This window comes from Aotus nancymaae, unplaced genomic scaffold, assembly GCF_030222135.1.
Source record: "Aotus nancymaae isolate 86718 unplaced genomic scaffold, 86718_ANA_hifiasm-v0.15.2.pri h1tg000015l_1, whole genome shotgun sequence".
NCBI classification, from domain to species: Eukaryota; Metazoa; Chordata; class Mammalia; order Primates; family Aotidae; genus Aotus; species Aotus nancymaae.
Window position 1 is genome coordinate 894,151 of NW_026988427.1, and position 21,867 is coordinate 916,017.

The 21,867-nt window shown below is 51.2% G+C and overlaps 1 protein-coding gene across 1 annotated transcript in view; it reads right to left on the reverse strand.

The window, feature by feature from the left end:
- LOC105723219 (sorting nexin-8-like) overlaps positions 1-21,867 on the reverse strand; it is a 40,309-nt gene that overhangs the window by 2,115 nt on the left and 16,327 nt on the right. The window contains 8 exon segments of the mRNA XM_012461113.2: positions 262-411; positions 630-695; positions 5,249-5,381; positions 6,676-6,836; positions 9,992-10,072; positions 12,505-12,626; positions 15,191-15,308; positions 18,526-18,731. Of these exon segments, the coding sequence (XP_012316536.2) occupies positions 262-411; positions 630-695; positions 5,249-5,381; positions 6,676-6,836; positions 9,992-10,072; positions 12,505-12,626; positions 15,191-15,308; positions 18,526-18,731 (1,037 nt within the window).

Below are 21,867 nucleotides of genomic sequence, written 5' to 3' on the forward strand. Positions count from 1 at the left end.
AGCCAGGGCGGCCCCTCCTCCTTCAGCCTTCACTAGACATTTGGAAAGTGGCAAGGTAAGAGAGGGCCAGGGAGGGAGCACCGGGCAGGGAGCCATGTCACTCTGGGTACCCGGGGCAGCTCCCAGCCTCCACTGCACCCCCAGCTCTGTGCCAGACGCATGGGGCCAACCCAGGAGAGCACACCGGGACAGATCCGGGGCCCACGAAGGCTGGGAAGGGAAAGGGTCCCACGGGTCTGCCTGGCCATCCCAGCCACCCACCTCCACAATGCAGGACTCCAGCGGCTCCACGGACTCCGGCTCACGGTTCTGCACGGCAGCGCTCATCATCTGCCTCTTCAACAGGCTGTCTTTGTGCAAGGCCCGCCGGGGCGTGTGCAGCATAACCTTCTCGTGCCGCTCACACAGGTCCTGCAGGGTCAGGGGAGGCATTCGGCCTTGGCCTCCGAAGCCCACGCCAGGGCTCTGTGGAGCCAGCCGAGGGCAGCACACCCAAGAGATGAAGGTCCCATCTCCCGCTGCAGTCCTGGCTTCTCAGTTGCTCCCATCCCCCAGGAGTTACACCCTTGAAAGATCCTAAGATCATTCCCGAAAGCTCTGCCCCCAACCAAGGAGCAGCCAAGGCTCACCTTATACGACTGCAGCAGATCCAAGAAGAGGTTCAGCTTCTCCAGCATGTCACTCTCCTGCTTACCCTAGAAGATGAAGGGGAGAGGAAGCTTACCCACGAGGACACACACAGGACCAGGAACTCTGCCCGGAAACTCAGACCCAAGCCTGGCCTGGGCCGGTTCCTTCCTCCCAGTGTCAGAGGGGCTCCCCAGGACCACCAGCCAGGTCTGCAGGGGGCTCCCTTCCCCACCGGCCCACCCAAGACTGGGCGGAGACACCTCTGAGCCCAACAGTCTTGATGGGCACAAGGCCTGCGGTAGCAGCTCTCGGTGGGGGCACAGGCCAGGCCATGGCACACACAGCCTGACGCCACGGTCAGAGGCACTTGCAGTATGAAGGATCAGCCCAAAGCCCTGGGCTCTGGCTGCCACTGAGGGGAGCATCTGAGCTCTGGAGACAGCATGGGGCTGGGGATGGCAGCGGAAGGGGCGGCTCATCTACCCCGACCTGCGCAGCTCACCACAGAACCCCCAGCCACAACGGCAATGAAGCCAGCCCAATGGCAGGGATCCTGGGGAAAGCCCTGACACTGATGCCTTCAGTCACACCCCGGCCCTGAAGGGCTCCGGCACAGCTCACTGAGCACCTTGGGGACATGAGGCTCCCTCCATAATCGCTCGGACTCCACCCGCAGCAGGGAGTGAAAAGCTCACAACACGACCCACACGTCAAACTCAGCAAGAAACAGCACAGACAGAAGTGAATGGAAGGAATTTTGTGGGACACAGCGCTGGAATGGGAGCCAGGGATGCTGCCCAGGCTCTGCTGCACCCCAGGGCACCCTAAGATGCCCTTTCCACCCTCCAGACTTCAGGCCAACTGAACAAGGAGGCTCTCCAGCCACCAAGCCCACACCCACAGCAGCTGGGATTCCAGCCAGTAAAATGTGCCAGGAGAAGAGATGTGCTAAGAATTTCTAACACTCTAGAGGGAAAATGCCAGCTGACCGTAGGTGCCCAGTTCCCACCTGACCAGGCAGGGGCTCAGGAAAATGGAGGCTTATTCCCTGACCCAGCAGAAGAGAAGGAGCTCGGGGGTCCCCCTGCTCGTGTCATTTGCCACCAAGTCCCGTCTGTGGTTCAGTGCTGCACAAAACCCTAAACCAGGGATGTCCAACGTTTTAGCTTCCCTGGGCCACACTGGAAGAATTGTCTTGGGCCACACATAAAATACACTAACATGAATGATAGCTGATGAGCTTAAAAAAATAAGAAAAAAAGAAAAAAGGTCTGTGCATAAATCTCATAATGTTTTTAGAAAGTTTACAGGTTTTTGTTTGTTTTGAGACAGAGTCTCACTCTGTCACCCAGCCTGGAGTGCAGTGGCACGCTTTGAGTTCACTGCAACCTCTGCCTCCCTGGGTCAAGCAATTCTCCTGCCTCAGCCTCCTGAGGAGCTGGGATTACAGGCGCGTGTCACCATGCCTGGCTAATTTTTGTATTTTTGGTAGAGATGAGGCTTCACCACATTGGCCAGGCTGGTCTTGAACTCCTGACCTCAGGTGATCCACCCACCCTGGTCTCCCAAAGTGCTGGTTGGAAAAATGTGCCCTAAACCATCAATGCATGTGCCTTTAATCAAGGCGAAGGCCCCATCACCATGGAAAACACAGACCAGTCTCGTGTCTTGCTGGGATATGGCTTCCTACAGCTCCTAAGAGGTCTGCGGAGAATAAAACTAGTGTAAATACAAGCAGAATTAGGAAAAATAGTCCTCGCTGTCTCTGACTGTACAGCAAGGGTGAGATGGAACTTTTGCTGTATCAAATGAAAGGCCTTGAGGTTTGTTTCATGTAAAAGCTCAATTTCACTACAACCAAGGACAGTGAGAGATATTCAGGAAACAGTACTTCTCCAGACATCACAGTCCCAAAACAGAACTCATGAAATATCAGTCACAGAGCTGGGCAAAACCTCAAACCACAAACTCCTACCACACCAGAAGCTGAACCTTCCCTCCCTGTTCAAGGTGGAAATGCAGCATCATCCAGGGCTAAATCAGTAAAAAACCCTGGGAATCACCTCATGAGTATGTTCATCCTGTGCTCTACAGAGCCCAGGGGCAATCTGGGAACCCTGCTGGCAGCCACCTGATGCAGAGGAAGTGGGCTGTGGCAAGGGTCTGGGTCCCTGTGACAGCAACGGCTTTTAGGTTTTGCACACCAAGCTTGGAGGAAAGGGTCAGCAGGTTAAAGAAACAGGTCTTCTGGCCGGGCGCAGTGGTTCATGCCTGTATGCCCAGCACTTTGGGAGGCCGAGGCAGGTGGATCACTTGAGGTCAGGAGTTCGAGACCAGCCTGGCCAACATGTTGAAACCCTATCTCTACCAAAAATACAAAAATTAGCCAGGTGTGGTGGTGCATACCTGTAATCCCAGCTACTGGGGAGGCTGAGGCAGGGGAATCGCTTGAACCCAGGTAGCAGAGGTTGCAGTGAGCCAAGATCCCATTACTGCACTCCAGCCTGGGGGACAGAGCGAGATTTTGTCTCAAAAAAAGAAAAAGACATAGCTCTTTTAATAATCTAGTTCAACTCCCTCGTATTTAATTGATGGAGAAACTGAGCCCCAGAGACCAAAGTGGCTTGAGCACGGTCACGACACAGACACACAATGCGAGGGCAGGCGGCCCTGAGCTCCTCTGCCTCTATCCTGACAAGCCCCCAGCCCCACGTTCTCAGTCCTCTTCACCTGGGGGGAGCGGGCACACAGACGTGGAGATGGCATGGACCCAGCCCCAATCCACAGACACCAAGAGTGCCCTCCCTCCATTTCTAAAGGGAACACACAGGCATGGGGGTGGAAGAGGAAGAAAACCTAGGACTTTCCACACCAGCAAAGACATCAAATTTCCTCTTCAGCACGAAAAACGTCATGGGCACCTGAGTGTCCTGTTTCCAACTTGAAAAGCCCCAACTCCACAGTAGGTGGGTTCATAACTCACCAAGCCATTCAGGAGCTCTGGGGCTCGGTGGGGGGCATAGCCCTCACGGGCACTCTGATCACTTAACTTCAAACTAATAGGAGCAGCCTGGAGGCCACGTCCCCAAGAAATAGAAACTAGGCAGCAAGCTCTCACCTTCACACCTATGGAAGCTTTTTGTTTTTGAGACAGGGTCTCGCTCTGTCGCCCAGGCTGAAGTGCAGTGGCACCATCGAGGCTTGCTGAACCTCTGCCTTCTGGACTCAGGTGATCCTCCTACCTCAGCCGCTTGAGTAGCTGGGACTACAGGCATGCACCACGACCCCTGGCTAATTTATTTATTTATTTATTTTTGAGACGAAGTCTCGCACTGTTGCCCAGGCTGTAGTGCAATGACACGATTTCGGCTCGCTGCAATCTCCGCCGTCTCCTGGGTTCAAGCAATTCTCCTGCCTCAGCCTCCCAAGTAGCTGGGGCCACAAGCATGCACCACCATGCCCAGCTAATTTTTTTTTAATATTTTTAGTAGAGGAGGGGTTTCACCATGTTGGCCAGGATGGTCTCAATCTCCTAACCTCGTGATCTGCCCGCCTCAGCCTCCCAAAGTGCTGGGATTACAGGCATGAGCCATCACGCCCAGCCAATTTTAAATTTTTTATAGAGACGAAATTTTGCTCTGTTGTCTAGGCTGTTCTCAAACTCCTGGGCTCAAGCAGTCCTCCTGCCTCAGCCTCCCAAAGCACTGGGATGACAGGTGTGAGCCGCCATGCCCGGCCACATAACAGTTCTTTAACATAAAATCCCCCAGATGAGCCTTTCAGTTTGACAGAAAACACCTATCTTCAAACTGACCCCAAGTGACTCCAAGATCTTGGTGGATTTCTAAGAACAGCTTCTGCCCATGCAGCAGAAGCACTTCCTGAGGTTGTGTGTGGAGCGGGAGGTGGGAGTCTCCTGGGTGCTGGGGCTTTGTGATTATTCTGATAAGTTAAGTCTCAGTGCCAAATCCTAGCAGACTCAGACAGCAAAGTGGTAACTATCTGGTCCACCCAGAAGTATGCCTGGAAATCCAAGATTATCTTTCCAAAAACAGAGTCTATCTTCCAACCTCAGCAAAATCAACACTCAAGACTAGAGCCTAATCCATTTTGTTGCTTGAAACCCCTCTCGAAAGTGTAAATGCTCCTAGGGAGCAACCAGGAACAGATCGGGATGGGCAGCTCCCAGCTAGGGCACAGCTGCTCATTCGCTCGGCTCAGAACTATGAAGCCAGCCAGACGCAGTGGCTCACACCTGCAATCCCAGGACTTTGGGAGGTCGAGGCGGGTGGATCACCTGAGGTCAGGAGTTTGAGACCAGCCTGGCCATTATGGTGAAAACTCGTCTCTACTAAAAACACAAAAATTACTCGGGTGTGGTGGTGGGCACCTATAATCCCAGCTACTCAGAAGGCTAAGGCAGGAAAATCGCTTGAACCGTAGAGGCAGAGGTTGCACTGAGCCAAGATCAAGTCACTGCACTACAGCCTGGGCAGCGACAGAGCGAGACTCTGTCTCAAAAAAAAAGAACTGTGAAGCCCATCTGAGGAGGTGGTCCTCCATGCCAGGGCCGAGAGTGTTCTCTGGAGCAGGTGCCTGGGAGGACTGATCCACTCACCTGTTGTGCAGCCTTGTTGGCGAGTAACATGAATTCCACAGACAGGCCTTTCAGAGCCTGCTTCAGGGACCCCCATGTGCTGCTGTTCAGAGAGGCCCAGGAGGGCAGTGGGGTCGTGTCAGACCCTATGGCACTGAGGGAGCAAGCACACAGGAAAGAAGACACTCGAGGACCTGGAGCCCACCCCGTGGTTGAGTCTGGCATCCCCCGCCACGGACGCACAGCTCTCAACACTGCACCCTCCACAGCAACCTGTGTGCCCCCCACCACCCCGCCCTCCTAGGCCCCTGCTGCTCAATGAGAAGCCTGCGGGAACCCTGGGAGCCTGGGAGAAAGGATGGCCTTGGGGCTGTACCCCAGGCCCTGCTGTGTCCGTTCTTCCTGACCAGCCCCCAAGTGACGTGTGTGCACAGGTTAGGGGCACTGCTCAGGGGAGCAGAGTCCCGGGTGGGGTCTCCCTGCCCCTCAAGCAAAGGAAGCACTGCTAGTCCACAGTCTGTTCTTCCCCAAGTCAAAGGGATCTTTTCTGTTCATCTATTTTTTGAGACAAAGTTTTGCTCTTGTTGCCCAGGCTGGAGTATAACAGTTCAATCTTGGCTCACTGCGACCTCCGCCTCCCAGATTTAAGCAATTCTCCTGCCTCAGCCTCCTGAGTAGCTGGGATTACAGGTGTACACCACCACGCCCAGCTAGTTTTGTATTTTTTTAGCAGAGACAAGTTTCACCATGTTGGTCAGACTGGTGTCAAACTCCTGACCTCAAGTGATCCACTCACCTTAGCCTCCCAAAGTGCTGGGATTACAAGCGTGAGCCACCACGCTTGGCCTGGGATCTTTTTTAAAGTCTGATCCTACAGTGGGAAAACCACCACACTAGAAACTGGTGAGCATTAGACCAGGCGCGGTGGCTCACGCCTGTAATCCCAACATTTTAGGAGGCTGAGGTGGGCGGATCATCCGAGGTCAGGAGTTTGAGACCAGACTGACCAACACAGAGAAACCTCATCTCTACTAAAAATACAAAATTAGCCGGGCATGGCGGTGCACACCTGTAACCCCAGCTACTCGGGAGGCTGAAGCAGGAGAATCACTTGAACCCAGGAGACGGAGGTTGCAGTGAGTGGAGATCGTGCCATTGCACTCCAGCCTGGGCAACAAGAGTGAAACTCTGTCTCAAAAAAAAAAAAAAAAAAAAAAAAAAGAAACTGGTCAACATTTACACGTGCTCAGCATTTCTGGGCCAAAATTCTCCCTCGTTTCTTCTAAATATGACCCCCCAAGTGCCTGACCCACTTTTTGCCCCTTCTGGAGAGAAACAGGTCAGGATGCTGGTTATTAACGGTAAATGCATTTTCTGCCCAAGCCCTTCACCAGTGTGAATTCCTATCCCACCGTGCCTGTCCCTGCAGAAGCTGAAAGGTCACCTGCCTTAGCTCCTTCCCAAATATGAGAAGATCTGCCGCGTTGTCGACGGCCCTCAATGCGATCCGCTCAGCACTGTCCTGAAGCTTGTGAAAGCTGTTGTAGATGTTCCAGATCAGCTCCCGGCTGATGGCAAACTCAGCTTGGATGTCAGCTGGGAGGAAGTCCTGACATGATGAGAAGAGGGAGAGATACTGTGCGTTACTTGCTGTGGAGCGCCTGTCAGATGGCAGCAGCCGACCCCGCAAAAGCTGAGCCACAGGAGACCCAGCAGGTCCGTGAGCCACCCCAGGAACCCCACTCCTCCAGAGATCACTGCAGGGATCACTCTGCGTGTCCAAACAAGAAACGAAAACCATCATCACCTGCATGCCGCAAACACAAAGACAAAATAACTCATAGGATTAGGACCACAGAGTCCACTGAAATGTCATCACACTGGAGGTCCTATCAAAAAACACTCAAATGGCCGGGCACGGTGGCTCACACCTGTTAATCCCAGCACTTTGAAAGGTCAAGGCAGGTGGATCACCTGAGGTCAGGAGTTCAAGACCTGCCTGACCAATATGGTGAAACCCCATTTCTACTAAAAATACAAAAATTAGCTGGGCGTGGTGGTGGGCACCTGTTATCCCAGCTACTCGGGAGGCTAAGGCAGGAGAATTGTTTGAACCCGAGAGGCAGAGGCTGCAATGAGCTAAGATTGCTCCACTGCACTCCAGCCTGGGCAACAAGCGAGACTCTGTCTCGGAAAACAAACAAACACTCAAATAATTATCTTTAGGGCCAGGCACAGTGGCTCACACCTGTAATCCCAGCACTTTGAAAGGCTGAGGCAGGCAGACCATGAGGTCAGGAGTTTGAGTTTTGGTGAAATCCTTTCTCTACTAAAAATATAAAAATTAGCTGGGTGTGGTGGCATGCACCTGTAATCCCAGCTACTAAGGAGACTGAGGCAGAAGAATCACTTGAACCCAGGAGGCAAAGGTTACAGTGAGCCGAGATCACGCCATTGCACTCCAGCCTGGCAAACAGAGCAAAACTCAATCTCAAAAATATAAAAATAATAATAATAATCTTTATCTGGATGCAGTGACTCATGCCTGTACCCCAGCACTTTGGGTGACTGAGGCAGGAGGATTGCTTGAGGCTGGGAGTTTAAGAATAGCCTCGGCAATGTAGCAAGACCCCATCTCTACAAAAAAATTAAAAAATTAACCAGGTGTGGTGGAGCACCTGTGGTCCCAGGCACTTACAGAGGACTGAGGCAGGAGGATCACTTGAGCCCAGGAGTTCCAGGCTGCAAGGAGCCATGATCACAACACTGCACTCCAGCCTGGGGACCCTGTCTCCAGAAAAAAAACAAAAGCAAAAACAAATAAAAATCTTCACGTTAAACACAACAAACAGGCCAGGGGTGGTGGCTCACACCTGTAATCCAAGCACTTTGGAGGCCAAGGCGGGCAGATCACCTGAGGTTGGGAGTTCAAGACCAGCCTGACCAACATGGTGAAACCCCGTCTTTAAAAAAAAAAAAAAGAAAGAAAAAGGAAAAGAAAAAAACACAACAAATTCCTGAAAGACTCTCCACATGGGGGGAAGGCCTCTTGCATGCCTCATTTATTCCCAAGGACGTTTTATAAGCTTTGATACTATCAGTGTTCAGAGAACAGAAAGCTCAGAGAGTAAAATGAAGGGAAAAGTTTCAGCCAGGCATGGTGGCTCATGCCTCTAATTCCAGGACTTTGGGGGGCCATGCCAGGAGGATTCGTTGAGGCCAAGAGTTTGAGACCAGCCTGGGCAACACAGTGAGACTCCATCTATACCAAAAACAAGCTAACAAATTAGCCAAGTGTTGTGGAGCACGCCTGTCATCCCAGCTACTCTGGGAGGCTGAGGTGGGAGAATCTCTTGAACCCAGGAAGTCGCGGCTGCAATAAGCTAGGATTGCCCCACTGCAATACAGCCTGCGAGATGGAGCAAGACCTTGTCTCAAAAAACAGAATAAAATAAAATAGATTTTTTTATTTTTGCATCAAGAAGCAGATTTTTTTGTGTTTTTTGTTTTGTGTTGTTTTTTGAGACCAAGTCTCACTCTGTTGCCCAGGCTAGAGTACAGTGGCAGGACCTCGGCTCACTGCAGCCTCCGTTTCCTGGGTTCAGGCGATCTTCTTGCCTCAGCCTCCCAAGTAACTGGGATGACAGCTGCCCGCCACCACATCTGGCTATTTTTTTTTTTTGGGTATTTTTATTAGAGATGGGGTTTTGCCATGTTGGCCAGGCTGGTCTCAAACTCCCAACCTCAAGTGATCCGACTGCCTCGGCCTCCCAAAGTGCTTGGATTACAGGCATAAGCCACTGCGCTGGCCTGAAGAAGAGATTTAAGAAATAAAAATCAGGTGGGGCGCAGTGGCTCATGCCTGTAATCCCAGCTAGTCAGAAGGCTGAAACAGGAGAATCGCTTGAACCTGGGAGATGGAGAATGCGGTGAGCCGAGATCGTGCCACTGCACTCCAGCCTGGGCAACGAGAGCAAAACTCGATCTCAAAAAAAAAGAAAACAGAAAAAATCAAAAACAAAAAAACTACCAAATAGCTACCTTAATCCTTTCTGGAAAAAGACCAGATTTTAAACATTTAATAATAAACAAATGCAACAATGAATTCCCTGAAATCTGAAAAGGTGATGACCCAAGTGTGCATCCATCTGAGTCACAGACAGGGGCAGAAGGCACGAGGTGCCTGGAGGGCCTGAGGTCAGAGCTCAGCTGCATCCCGGCCCTGCCGCTTAGAAGCTCAGGACCTTGGCCAACGACAGCCTCGCTGAGCCCGTTTCTCCATCCATAAAACAGGCCTCCCAGCCGTGTCAGGGCAGCTGAATCAAGGGTTAAATGAGGAAACTGGCCAGGCACGTTGGTTCACACCTGTAATCCCATCACTTTGGGAGGCTGAGGCAGGTGGATCACATGAGGTCAGGAGTTCAAGACCAGCCTGGCCAACATGGTGAAACCCCGTTTCTAGTAAAAATACAAAAATGAGCCGGGCGTGGTGGTGCATGTCTGTAATCCCAGTTCCTAAGGAGGCTGAGGCATGAGAATCGCTTGAATCCAGGAGGCAGAGGTTGCAGTGAGCCGAAATCGTGCCACTACACTCCAGCCTCAGCAACAGAGTAATACTTTGTCTAAAAAAAAAACAATGAGAAAACCATACAAGGGATCGAAGCACAATCCCTGCCACGCAGAGGAGGCAAAATCAATATGAAGGGTTAAAACTATTGTTTCTCTGATGAAAAAGGGAAGTACTCATCCAAGTTAGAAAAATACCTTGGCCCTGGTAGCCAGTTTACAATTCATGAATTCGTCCACAACACACTGTGCTGATTCCTTTAACTTGTTCTGCACATCCTGCAAAAGGAAAAGAGAAAACTTCACCCTCTTCTACTAGCAATGAGAAAGCTGATGAGGCGAAGGTCACCATGGAGCAGGGTGTCATCCTTCCTTAGGAGAAATATATTTCCATGTGTTGGCTTTGACTTTAGGATGCCGCAGTCTCTTGATTCTCCCTTAGATGTCTTTCTCACTGAACAGGACAGCCTGGCTTGGTTACAGGACCAACACAAACCTGCAGCTTCACTCCAGAGGCACAGCCCTCCATCCACAGACCTGGGAGCAACTCTCCAGAGGCACGGCCCCTGTATCCACAGACTGGGGGCAGCAGCAGCCCCAGAGACAGACGGCAGATGCCTGAGATCCTGGTAGATTCCAAAAGCACAATAGAACAGGGCAAAAGTGTCTTCCTTCCTAGGAATGCATCCATGGCACCAGGAACACCAGAGCCCAGGGAGTTGCTGGGCAGAGCAAGGACAGGCCCAACCCCCAGCACCGGAGTCCTCTCACCCAAACGAGCCTTCAAATCAGGAGGCACCCAGGAGATACAAAGGGAAACCCTAATATGCAGCTGTTCACGCATCCAGGAATTCTAGAATTTCAGAGATGCCTTAAACATCATCTGACTCGACTCTCATTTTACAAAAAAAAAAAACAAAAAAAAAACACCTGAGGTCAAGCGTGTAGTCCCAGCTAATCAGAGCCTGAGTGGGGAGGATTGCTAGCCTAGGTAACATAGTGAGACCCCATCTCTAAAAACAGAAAGGAAGCAAGAAAACTGAAGCCAGGAAGTGACAGATAATGCTATGTATGGAAAGGCCACAGGGAGTGTTCTGCCCCTATAACAGGAGGGTTGCCCACCTGTGACCCACCACACCCCTCCTCACGTGGCTCCTCTGCTGAGAGCCTCAGCCCCGCCCAGGTCCTGCCACATTCCTCTCTGACAATCCAGATCTCCTTCCAAAGGAACGTTTCCACCCCCAGAGCTCAAAAGATCCTACTGCCTGCTCCAGGTATCCCCAGGGGCATCCCAGGGACAGGCCACCCTCCTACAGGGTGAAGGCCCCTCTGAATCGAGGGAAATGAAGACAAAAGGAACCAAGACTTGTGTAAAGTCAGCCTGGGAGTGGTGGTGTCTTCCTGCAGCAGGGAGGAGGACAGAGGCCCTCAGGTTCCCATTCAAGAAGGGGTTTCCCTAAAATAGAAGAGAGTCTGAAAACCTCTATTCAGTGGAGCCCCCGCCCCTCCCCGCACAGGGAGAGGGTCCTCTAGGCACAGGTGGATAGGGAGCACAGAACCCGACTTCCCTGGAGGGCTAGCAGCTGCCTCTTCCTCAGGAAACAGGAGCTTTGCTGCAGGGTTTTCCTTTGAGACAGGGTCTCACTCTGTCACCCAGGCTGGAGTGCAGTGGCACAATCACAGCTCACTGCAAGCTCGACCTCCTGGGTTCAAGCGATTCTCAAGCCTCAGCCTCCCAAGTGACTGGGATTAAAGGTGTGCACCACCATGTCTGGCCTCAGTTCTGTTTTGTTTTAGTAGAGAAGTCTCCCTATGTTGCTCAGCCTGGTTTCAAACACCTGGGCTCAAGGGACTTTCCCACCTCAGCCTCTCAAAGCATTGGGATTAGAGGCATGGGCCACCGTGTGCCCAGCCGAGCTATAGCTTTTTGTAATGGAATTTCGCTCTGTCACCCAGGTTGGAGTGCAATGCCACAATCTCAGCTCACTGCAACCTCTGCCCCCAGGTTCAAGCAATTCTCTGCCTCAGCCTCTTAAGTAGCTGGGATTACAGGTGCCTACCACCACACCCAGCTAATTATTTTATTTTTAGTAGAAACAGGGTTTCACCATCTTGGCCAGGCTAGTCTTGAACTCCTGACCTTGTGATCCACCCACCTCAGTCTCCTAAAATGCTAGGATTACAGGCGTGAGCCACCACACCTGGCGCTATAGCTTCTTGACACTCACTAAGGCTGTGCGGCAGCCACTGGGAGGAAGGAACCCCGCTCAGATGTCTGACTGAGTGCACGTACAAGAAGTTGATTCCCAGATACAGGTCTGTGCTGTGGCTCTGACAAGGAGGCTCAGCATGCTTTCTCAGTGCTCCACAGTCAGACAGGGCCTTGTTTTAAGTGAACACTTCTTCCCACATGGAGTCTCGCATCTCCCTAAACCCACCAAACCATCCAGCCTAAAGCCTCAAAGTGACTGCAGAGACCCAGGATCTCCACGTAGATTCACAAAATCCTGCCAAGTCAACACCAGCGACACCTCTCAAAATCACATTCAGGCTGCTATCTGGACAAGAAAGAAGTGTTGTCCATGTCATTCCTGCTGGGCGTCCAAACAAGGGACCAGGAGGATAAGAAACCAAACCTGAGAGAGGAAAGAGCAGCTCTGGAGGCTCGGAGGCTCCCAGGACAGGGACATGCGCGGGGCGGACACACTCACCGAGCCACTGAAGGACAGGAAGAGCTTGAGAACCACATCCTCGGAGAACAGGGGGTGCCGTGCCACCAGGTTGACAAAGCGCTTCAGAGCTCTCCTCCTGCCCTCGATGAACACCCTGTGAGCTGGAGGAGTGCACAGGGTCACTGGACAGAGTCCAGGGTGCCAGCCCCCATCTTCCGCTCTGAGCGAGTTCTCAAAGCTCTCCCTAGAGGCGGTGGAGCACCCAGCGACTAGTGGAGGGCACTGGCTGGGCCCCCAGTGCTACCCAGACAACGGGCCTGCAAAAGCTGCCCAGAGCAAGAGCCCCACCCCCAAACCCTGCCTCCAGCCACACACACTTGGGTCCAGGAGCTGCCAGGGAGAACCACAGATCTGCTCCTTTCAATCAAGAGTCCTGTGAACCAAGTGAGTGGTCACTCTGATCACCTCCATTAAAGACACCTTCTATAATCCCTTCCTGGCACTTCTCTCCAGGGAAAAAACGGGTTTTGCTAGCTCCAACACTAACGCAATACAGGTTTTCTTTTCTTAATTTTAATTTTTTCTTGCTGGCACCATCTTGGACTTTTTGATGTCCGTTTTTTTTTTTTTTTTTTTTGGAGACAGAGTTTCACTCTTATTGTCCAGGCTGGAGTGCAGTGGCGCGATCTCAGCTCACTGCACCTTTGCCTCCCGGGTTCAATCTATTCTCCTGTCTCAGGGTCTGGAGTAGCTGAGATTACAGACACGTGCCACCACACACGGCTATTCTTTGTATTTTTAGTAGAGATGGGGTTTCACCATGTTGGTCAGGCTAGTCTCAAACTCCTGACCTCAGGTAATCCTGCCTTGGCCTCCCAAAGTGCTGAGCTTACAGGCATGAGCCACCATGCCCGGCCGAGATTTTCTATTCACTGTGCTTATAACTCACTCTGCAATGGATCCAATTACTAATTGTTTCCATTCAGGTTAAATATTTTCACTCCAAAGGGAAAGAAAGTAAAAGCATATATTGATGCATTCAGGACATTTCAATCTGAACACAAACAAAAATGGTATCTAAATACCTTTTTTTTTTTTTTTTGAGACAGAGTCTCGCTTGTCAGGCAGGCTGGAGTATAGTGGCACAATCTCAGCTTACTGTAACCTCCACCTCCTAGGTTCAAGCGATTCTTCTGCCTCAGCCTCCCAAGTAGCTGGGATTACAGGCATGCACCACCACGCCCAGCTAATTTTTGTAGTTTTAGTAGAGACGGGGTTTCACCATGTTGGTCAGGCTGATCTCAAACTCCTGACCTCAGGTGATCCACCTGTCTTAGCCTCCCAAAGTGCTAGGATTACAGGTGTGAGCCACTGGCTCCTGGCCTTTAAATACTATTTTTAAGTTATTAAGAAATACAGCCGGGTGCGGTGGCTCACACCTGTAAGCCCAACATCTTGGGAGGCCAACATGGGTGGATCACTTGAGGTCACAAAGTTGTACAGCATCCTGGCCAGCACAGCAAAACCCCGTCTCCAAAACAGCAGAATAAAAGAAAGAAAACAAATAATACAGTTGCTGAGGCCTGCCTCCTGGCTTAAGAGTGGCAAGCTCCTTCCGATTAGGCTGCGCTTCCATAAATGCCAGCAAGAGTGGCGCAGTATGTGCGTGCAGTTTGCAGGTGCCGAACACTGGCCAGCGCTCATGGACTTGGATGCCCAGGTTTGAGCCAGCATCACGCATCCCTGTCGCATCCTCCGTTCTCTGCTTCCCTGAGCACCCCGTGTGCCCTTCAGCGTGATAAGAATGATCTGCTCTGTGGTGTTCACATGGGGCAGGGAGAAAATCACATCATCAGGCTCTGGGCTGCTTGCTCAGTGACCCACGAGAGGCAGAAGCATTTATGCACCATTGCACGATTTCAGATGCAGGGAACTGGCCACCATGTTAGCTCCCATGCTGCATCCCGTCCAGGACATGGTGACTGTGGAAGAGTTGGGAATGGCGGAAAGCCAGCTGATCCACTCTAAGCACTCGCCTCCCCAGCATGTTTTATTCAGAATTTGAGGAAAGGGCTGATGGAGTGACCAACAGTAAGATTGGAGCTGGCAGCCGCCATCCCTGTGCTCTGCAGCCCCGGGGGACGCAGGCCCCAGGAGGGGTTCCAAGGTCGTCTACCATCTCCCACTGGCCCGAGGCCATGTTCAGGCAGGGAGGTGAAGGTGTGGCAGCCATGTGCTGTTTTTTCTCTCCTGCAAGACGCAGCTTAGACTTCCTGCTTGCAAAATGTCTGTTCTCTTCTGTGAGGTCACCGAGCGCTCCCGTGGTGCCCATGGCTCAGGCTCCCATGGCTTTGCAGATGCAGAAAGAGCAATGCCAGCCAGGTGAGCGCAGTATTCCTGGCAGACCCTATCAGGAGCTATGGTCACTGTGCTCTGAAGAGGGGAACTGGGGTTCTGTTTCACAACTGCACAGCAAGGCCTTCCCCACGTGTCAGTCATCCCGCCAAAGGCTCTCGTGGGCCCAAGGTGCCAGGTGCCAGTCTCCTGGCCTACACCAAGGCTGGGCTCAAGCCATAGCTCTGCCCCAGACGGCAAAAGGCTTGAGCTTCCCCACAGCTCTGCACCTACCCTGTACAACAGGGGGTCAATCCCTGAGCCAGGAACACTGGGTCCAGGAGGTGGGCTGGCTCCCCCCACCCTCAATGGGCAGCACACCCAGCTTTACCTCCCAGCATCCTCTTGGGTGGCAGGGCAGGCACCATCCGGTAGGGGAACTTGTGCAGGAGCATCTCCTGGAAGACCACGAAGTCGTCATACTGTCTGTACACGGAGGACTTGAAGCGCTGTAAGAGAAGGGCTTGGTGCTTGTATCTGACAGTGGAAACTGTGCCACTTCATCACTTCCCTCAACAGAACCCAGAAAACAACAGCACCGAGCGCATCTTCTCTCACCAGGCATCTACTAAAGGAGGAACCCTGTAATGCCTTCATCTATGGCAATGTCACTTTTAAATTTTGTATAGCTCTTAGGCTGGGCATGGTGGCTCACGCCTGTAATCCCAGCACTTTGGGAGGCCAAGGTAGGCGGATCACCTGAGGTCAGGAGTTCGAGACCAGCCTGGCCAACATGGTGAAACCCCATCTCTAATAAAAATAAAAAATTAGCCAGGCTTGGTGGTGCATGCCTGTAATTCCAGCTACTGAGGCACAAGAGTCGCTGGAACCAGGAGAAAGATTTTGCAGTGAGCTGAGATGGCACCACTGCACTCCAACCTGGGGGTGACAGAGGGGAAAAAAAAAAAGGTAATGGATAAGAATAACACATTCTTCACTTCATTCATGCTATTGCAAGCATCACTGTTGTCTCCTGAAATAGCCCCAACTCTCTTAGAACAGACCAAGCACTGATTATAAACTAATACAGAGCACACGCTTGATCCAAACATATTTGCTTACAAACTGCATTGTGAACACCACCATGAATACAACTTCAGACTCCACAAGGTTAGCATCCTATTCACTTAAGTAGCCTAATCTGGACCTAATGAAGAGCTTACCCAGGAAACACGCATAAACAATTATCTTTAAAATTAAACATGTGTGGCCCGGTGTGGTGGCTCATGCCTGTAATCCCAAGACTTTGGGAGGCCAGGGCAGGTGGATCACGTGAGGTCAGGAGTTTAAAACCAACTCGGCCAACATGGTGAAACCCCATCTCTACCAAAAAAAAAAAAAAATATTAGCTAGATGTGGTGGCAGCCACCTGTTATCTCAGCTACTTGGGAAGCTGAGGCAGGAAAATCACCTTAACCCAGGAAGCAGAGGTTGCAGTGAGCTGAGATCACGCCACAGCACTCCAGCCTGGGCGACAGAGTGAGACTATCTCAAAAAAAAAAATTAAACACATGATATGAAGCAGTGTCCCCACCTCCACTCAGCACACATCTGCTTCACGCTGCATTTCCCAGGCTCCAGCATGGAGGATAAGCAGGCACATGACTGGAGAACGCACCTGACAGAGGTTTCCCACCTGGTTGGTGGCTGGCAGGCTGGCCCATGACAGCATCAGGGGGTGACCAAATTGCCCCTTTAACAATGTTCCCTACATGGCGATGAATTTACGTAAGGGACAGGCAGCTTAGTAAGACTGGCAGAAAGGCCAGCTGCTGGCTCCCTGACAAGAAACAGCGTGTCTCACACACACAGAGCTGCCTCCCCACAGGCTGCCAGGCCCCAGAAGGAAGGGCTAGCTCGCTCCGCTCCCCCATAGCATCCCACCAGCTGGTCCACATCCCCAACTATGGCCCAGAGGGCCAGGAACCACAGCAATGCCGGGCAGCAAGGCACCTTTGACATGGTCCTCCAAGGGAATCCTCCCCCCTCTGACCCCCTTCATCCTTTGCTAGCAGCAGACAACCATTGGAAATGTGTGGCTACAGGCTCTGAAACACAATGAGGCAGAGCAGAGCAGACGGCAGGGAAGGGAGACCTGCTCACTTGTCCTTAAGGCCAGGTACAGAGGCTCATGCTTGTAAGTCCAGCACTTTGGTAGGCCAATGTGAGAGGAATGCTTGAGCCAGGAGTTCGAGACCAGCTGAGACAACATAGCAAGCCTCCATTTGTAATTAAAAAAAAAAAAAGGCAAGTTTGGACATGGTGGCTCTTTCCTGTAATCCCAGCACTTTGGGAAGCCAAGGTGGGAGGACTGCTTGAGCCCAGGAGTTCAAGACCAGCCTGGACAACATAGCAAGATCCCATCTCTATAAAAAAATTTTAAAATTCGCTGGGTGTGGTGGCATACACCTGTGGTTCCAGCTACTTAGGAGACTGAGGTGGGAGGATTGTCTGAGCCCGGGAGGTTGAGGCTACAGTGAGCTATGATTGTGCCACAGCACTCCAGGAAGGGCAACAGAGCAAGACACTGTTTAAAAACAAACAGTTGGGCGCAGTGCCTCTTGCCTGTAATTCCAGCACTTTGGGAGACTGAGGTGGGCGGATCACAAGGTCAGGAGTTCAAGAACAGCCTGACCAATATGGTGAAACCCCATCTCTACTAAAATTACAAAAATTAGCCGGGCATGGTGGCACATGCCTGTAATCCCTGCTACTTGGGAAGCCGAGGCAGAAGAACTGCTTGAACCCAGAGGCGGAGGTTGCAGTGAGCCAAGATTGCGCCACTGTACTCCAGCCTGGGCAACAGAGTGAGACACTGTCTCAAAAAATAAATAAATAAAAATAAACACAAACAAACAAAAAGACACATCTTTTACCCAGGACCATTTGCTCATGACGCTTTTCAAACAAACCCCTGGTAGTGCTGTCCGGCGAGAGCTGGGCTAGGACTACTCTCTCCCACATGGGAGTGGGCTCTGCTCTGTCTGTGCGAATCCCCCAATCCCTGCTGACTCTGCAGCTCCCAAGGACAGTGTTGGCTCATCAGTTACTCAATGCCCAGGACGAACAATGAAAACTCTTATCAGAATCTGTCCTAATGGAACTGAGATACCAAGCAAAGGACAGAGAGAGCCACAATTCCGACGCCAGACAGGCATCAGGCACTCAATGTCTGCGTCTGATTCGCCCAATATCGGAGTACCCAGCAAGAGGAGGGCCGTGTTATTAAAGAGGATTACAGTGACACATATTGATCCTGCCACGCAAATTTGATTCACTGTCTGGGGTCCGCATTGGATGGGGCTAACATTCTAATCCTCGGGGGTTCCCCAGTATTACAAAGCTAAGCTAGCGTGGATCCTGCTTTGTGCTCTGCGGACCATCCGCAGGAGATTCCTAAGAAACAGGACTCCAGAGCAGAATGGTGGGGAGGACGAACTGGGCCAGATGGGGATGTGGCTGGGCCAGAGCGAGGTGCAGGGAGCAGATGCGTGGAAAAGTCTGCTCTGCAGCCTGACTCTGCTGCAAGTTCTGGATCTCGCCTGTAAGCCAGGTGCACAGACTCACCCTTCAGCCTTCTTCTGTCATACCACCCCTGCCTGGAGGTTTTGAGATGTGACCCTTTCATCCCCTCCTCCCCCGACACATGCACAATTTGCCAGTTACCTGGCTGGAAACCTTATATTCCATATGCTTCAGGAAGAGGCTCCTCTTCTCCAGAATGAACTCCACCTGCACGGTGTCCCTGGCCAGCAGCTCCTGCAGGCTGTGGGACAGCAGCAGTGGGTTCCCCTGCGGCATCTGCATTTGACTGGGGGCTGGGGCCTGCTGCACAGTGGCCTGGGGCTCGACGGCCTGGGGCGTTGGCAGGTCTGCAGGAGAAAGGGTGAATGACCAATGAGAACGGCTGCTCAAAAGGTGAACCTTGGCCAGGCACAGTGGCTCACCCCTGTAATCCCGGGACTTTGGGAGGCCAAGGAGGGAGGATCACTTGAGCCCTGGAGTTCAGGACCAGCCTGGGCAATATGGTGAGACCCTATCTCTACAAGAAATAAAATAAATTGAAAAGTAGAGGCCAGGCATGGTGGCTCACACCCGTAATCCCAGCACTTTGGGAGGCCAAGGCTGGCAGATCATGAGGCCACAAGATCAAGACCATCCTGGCTAACAAAGTGAAACCCCATCTCTACTAAAAATACAAAAAATTAGCCAGGCATGGTGGCGCACACCTGTTAGTCCCAGCTACTAGGGAGGCTGAGGCAGAAGAATCACTTGAACCCAGGAGGCGGAAGTTGCAGTGAGCCGAGATCATGCCACTGTACTCCAGTCTGGGCGACAGAGCAAGACTCCATCTCAAAAAAAAAAAAAAAAGAAAAAAGAAAAGGGGAGCCTCCCTCTGCTGTGTGCTAGCTCAGCATGTGGACTCTGACCCAGCAAGTCCCATCCTCAGCCAGACACACTCATTCTTTCACACTACAAAGTCAACACTGGGGGTACGTCCTTTTCAAAAAAATCACGGTGGTCAGGCGCCATGGCTCATGCCTGTAATCCTAGAACTCTGGGAGGCCAAGGCTAGAGGATGCCTTGAGCTCAGGGCTTGGAGACCACCCTGGGAAGGACGGCAAAACCCTGCCTCTACAAAAAATACAAAATTAGCCAGGCATGGTGGCCCGCTGGCTAATTTTGTAGTCCCAGCTACTCGGGAGGCTGAGGTCAGAGGATCGCCTGAGCCTGGGAGGTCGGGGCTGTAGTGTGAGCCACGATTGCACCACTGAATTCTGGCCTAGTCAACAGAGTGAGACCCTGTCTCAAAAAAAAAAAAAAAAAAAAAAAAAATGACTGCCCTGGGAGGCTTCCACCTGCTCATGAATCAGCAAGTACACCCACATTTCTGTGACTAAATCAAATCTAGTCTTAACCTTGAGGAAGGGAAACAAAGTGAAATATGTACAAGTTATGTGTGAAACCGAGTCCTCCTTTTCTCTAGAGCCAAGAGAAGGGACTCAAACCAAAGAAACTGGTCACAGGATCTTCTCTATGCCCCAGTGTGTCCACAGTGAACACGTTACTTTCATATGCCAAAAAATCATCCGGACAGGAGGGAGGAAAGGAGGAGAGAGGGAGGGAAGAAAGAGAAAAAACTCTAGGCCTCACACTCCCAACCATACGCACTGAAGAATTAAGCCTGAAAACTCCAGCTGCCTTACAGACAAGAAGCCACTGTACACCCACACAAAGCAGCACAGGCAAACCAGAGATTCCATGCCCAGCAATTTGCAAAGAAAAAACCAAAACAGGCTGGGCGCGGTGGCTCACGCCTGTCATCTCAGCACTTTGGGAGGCTGAGGCGGGCAGATCACGAGGTCAAGAGATTGAGACAATTCTGGCTAACATGGTGAAACCCCGTCTCTACTAAAAATACAAAAATTAGCTGGGCATGATGGCACGCGCCTGTAATCCCAGCTACTCGGGAGGCTGAGGCAGAAGAATCGCTTGAACCCAGGAGGCAGAGGTTGCAATAAGCCGAGATTGTGCCACTGTACTCTAGCCTGGTGACAGAGCAAGGCTCCATCTCAAAAAAGGAATTATGTTTAAAAAGTCAGTCAGTTTGGTTTTTAATACAGAGTTCTTTTTTTTTTTTTTAGATGGAGTTTCATTCTTGTTGCCCAGACTGGAGTGCAATGGTACGATCTTGGCTCACTGCAACCTCTGCCTCCCAGGTTCAAGCAATTCTCCTGCCTCAGCCTCCAAAGCAGCTGGGATTACAGGCGCCCACTACCGAACCCAGCTAACTTTTTTTCTTTTTTATTGTTTTGAGATGGAGTCTTGCTCTGTCACCCAGGCTAGAATGCAGTGGCACGATCTCGGTTCACTGCAACCTCCGCCTCCCCGGTTCAAGCAATTCTCCTGCCTCAGCCTCCCGAGTAGCTGGGATTACAGGCACCAGCCACCATGCCCAGCTAATTTTTGTATTTTTAGTAGAGACAGGGTTTCACAACCTTGGCCAGGCTGGTCTCGAACTCCTAAACTCGTGATCCACCCACCTTGGCCTCCAAAAGTGCTGGGATTACAGGTGTGAGCCACTGCGCCTGGCCTGTTAATTTATTTTTAGTAGAGACAGGGTTTCATCATGTTGGTCAGGTGATCTCGAACTCGACCTCAGATGATCCACCCACCTCAGCTTCCCAAGGTGCTGGGATTGCAGGTATGAACCACTGCGTCTGGCCAGAGTGAGTTCCAAACAGAAAAAAAACTTTTTTTTTTTTTTGACATGTTGGTACATGCCTGTAATCCCAGCTACTCAGGAGGTTAAGGCAGGAGAATCACTTGAACTCAGGAAGCAGAGGCTCTGGTGAGCCTAGATCGCACCATTGCACTCCAGCCTGGGTGACAGAGACTCCATCTCCAAAAAAAAAAAAAAAGTTTAAAATAAATTTTCTCTATTACGCATGTATTAATTTTTATAATTTTCCTAATTATTAAAATGAGATAACCTTCCAAGAAAGAATGTAAATTCAGTAATGATTACCAAGTAGTCACGTGCTGGTGAAGAATTTGAACTTTGCATGAGAATCTGAAAGAACTCAAAACACATTTTAAATCAAAGACACTACTTTAACTCTCAATTGATCTTAAACATCTTAATACCTTCTATGTACAAGCTTCAATCATTAGAAAGCTATGATTTCAAATATCAATTTACTAAACAAGCATGCCCATATCTTTTTTTTTTTTTTTTTTTAGACAGAATCTCGCTGTTGCCCAGGCTGGAGGGCAATGGTGCGATCTCGGCTCATTGCAACCTCCGCCTCCCAGGTTCAAGTGATTCTCCTGCCTCAGCCTCCCGAGTAGCTGGGCTGACAGGCATGAGCCAATATGTCTGGCTAATTTTTGTATATTTAGTAGAGACGGGGTTTCACCATGTTGAACAGGCTGGGTCTCGAGCTCCTGACCTCAAGTGATCCACCCAACTCACCCTCCCAAAGTGCTGGGATTACAGGCATGAGC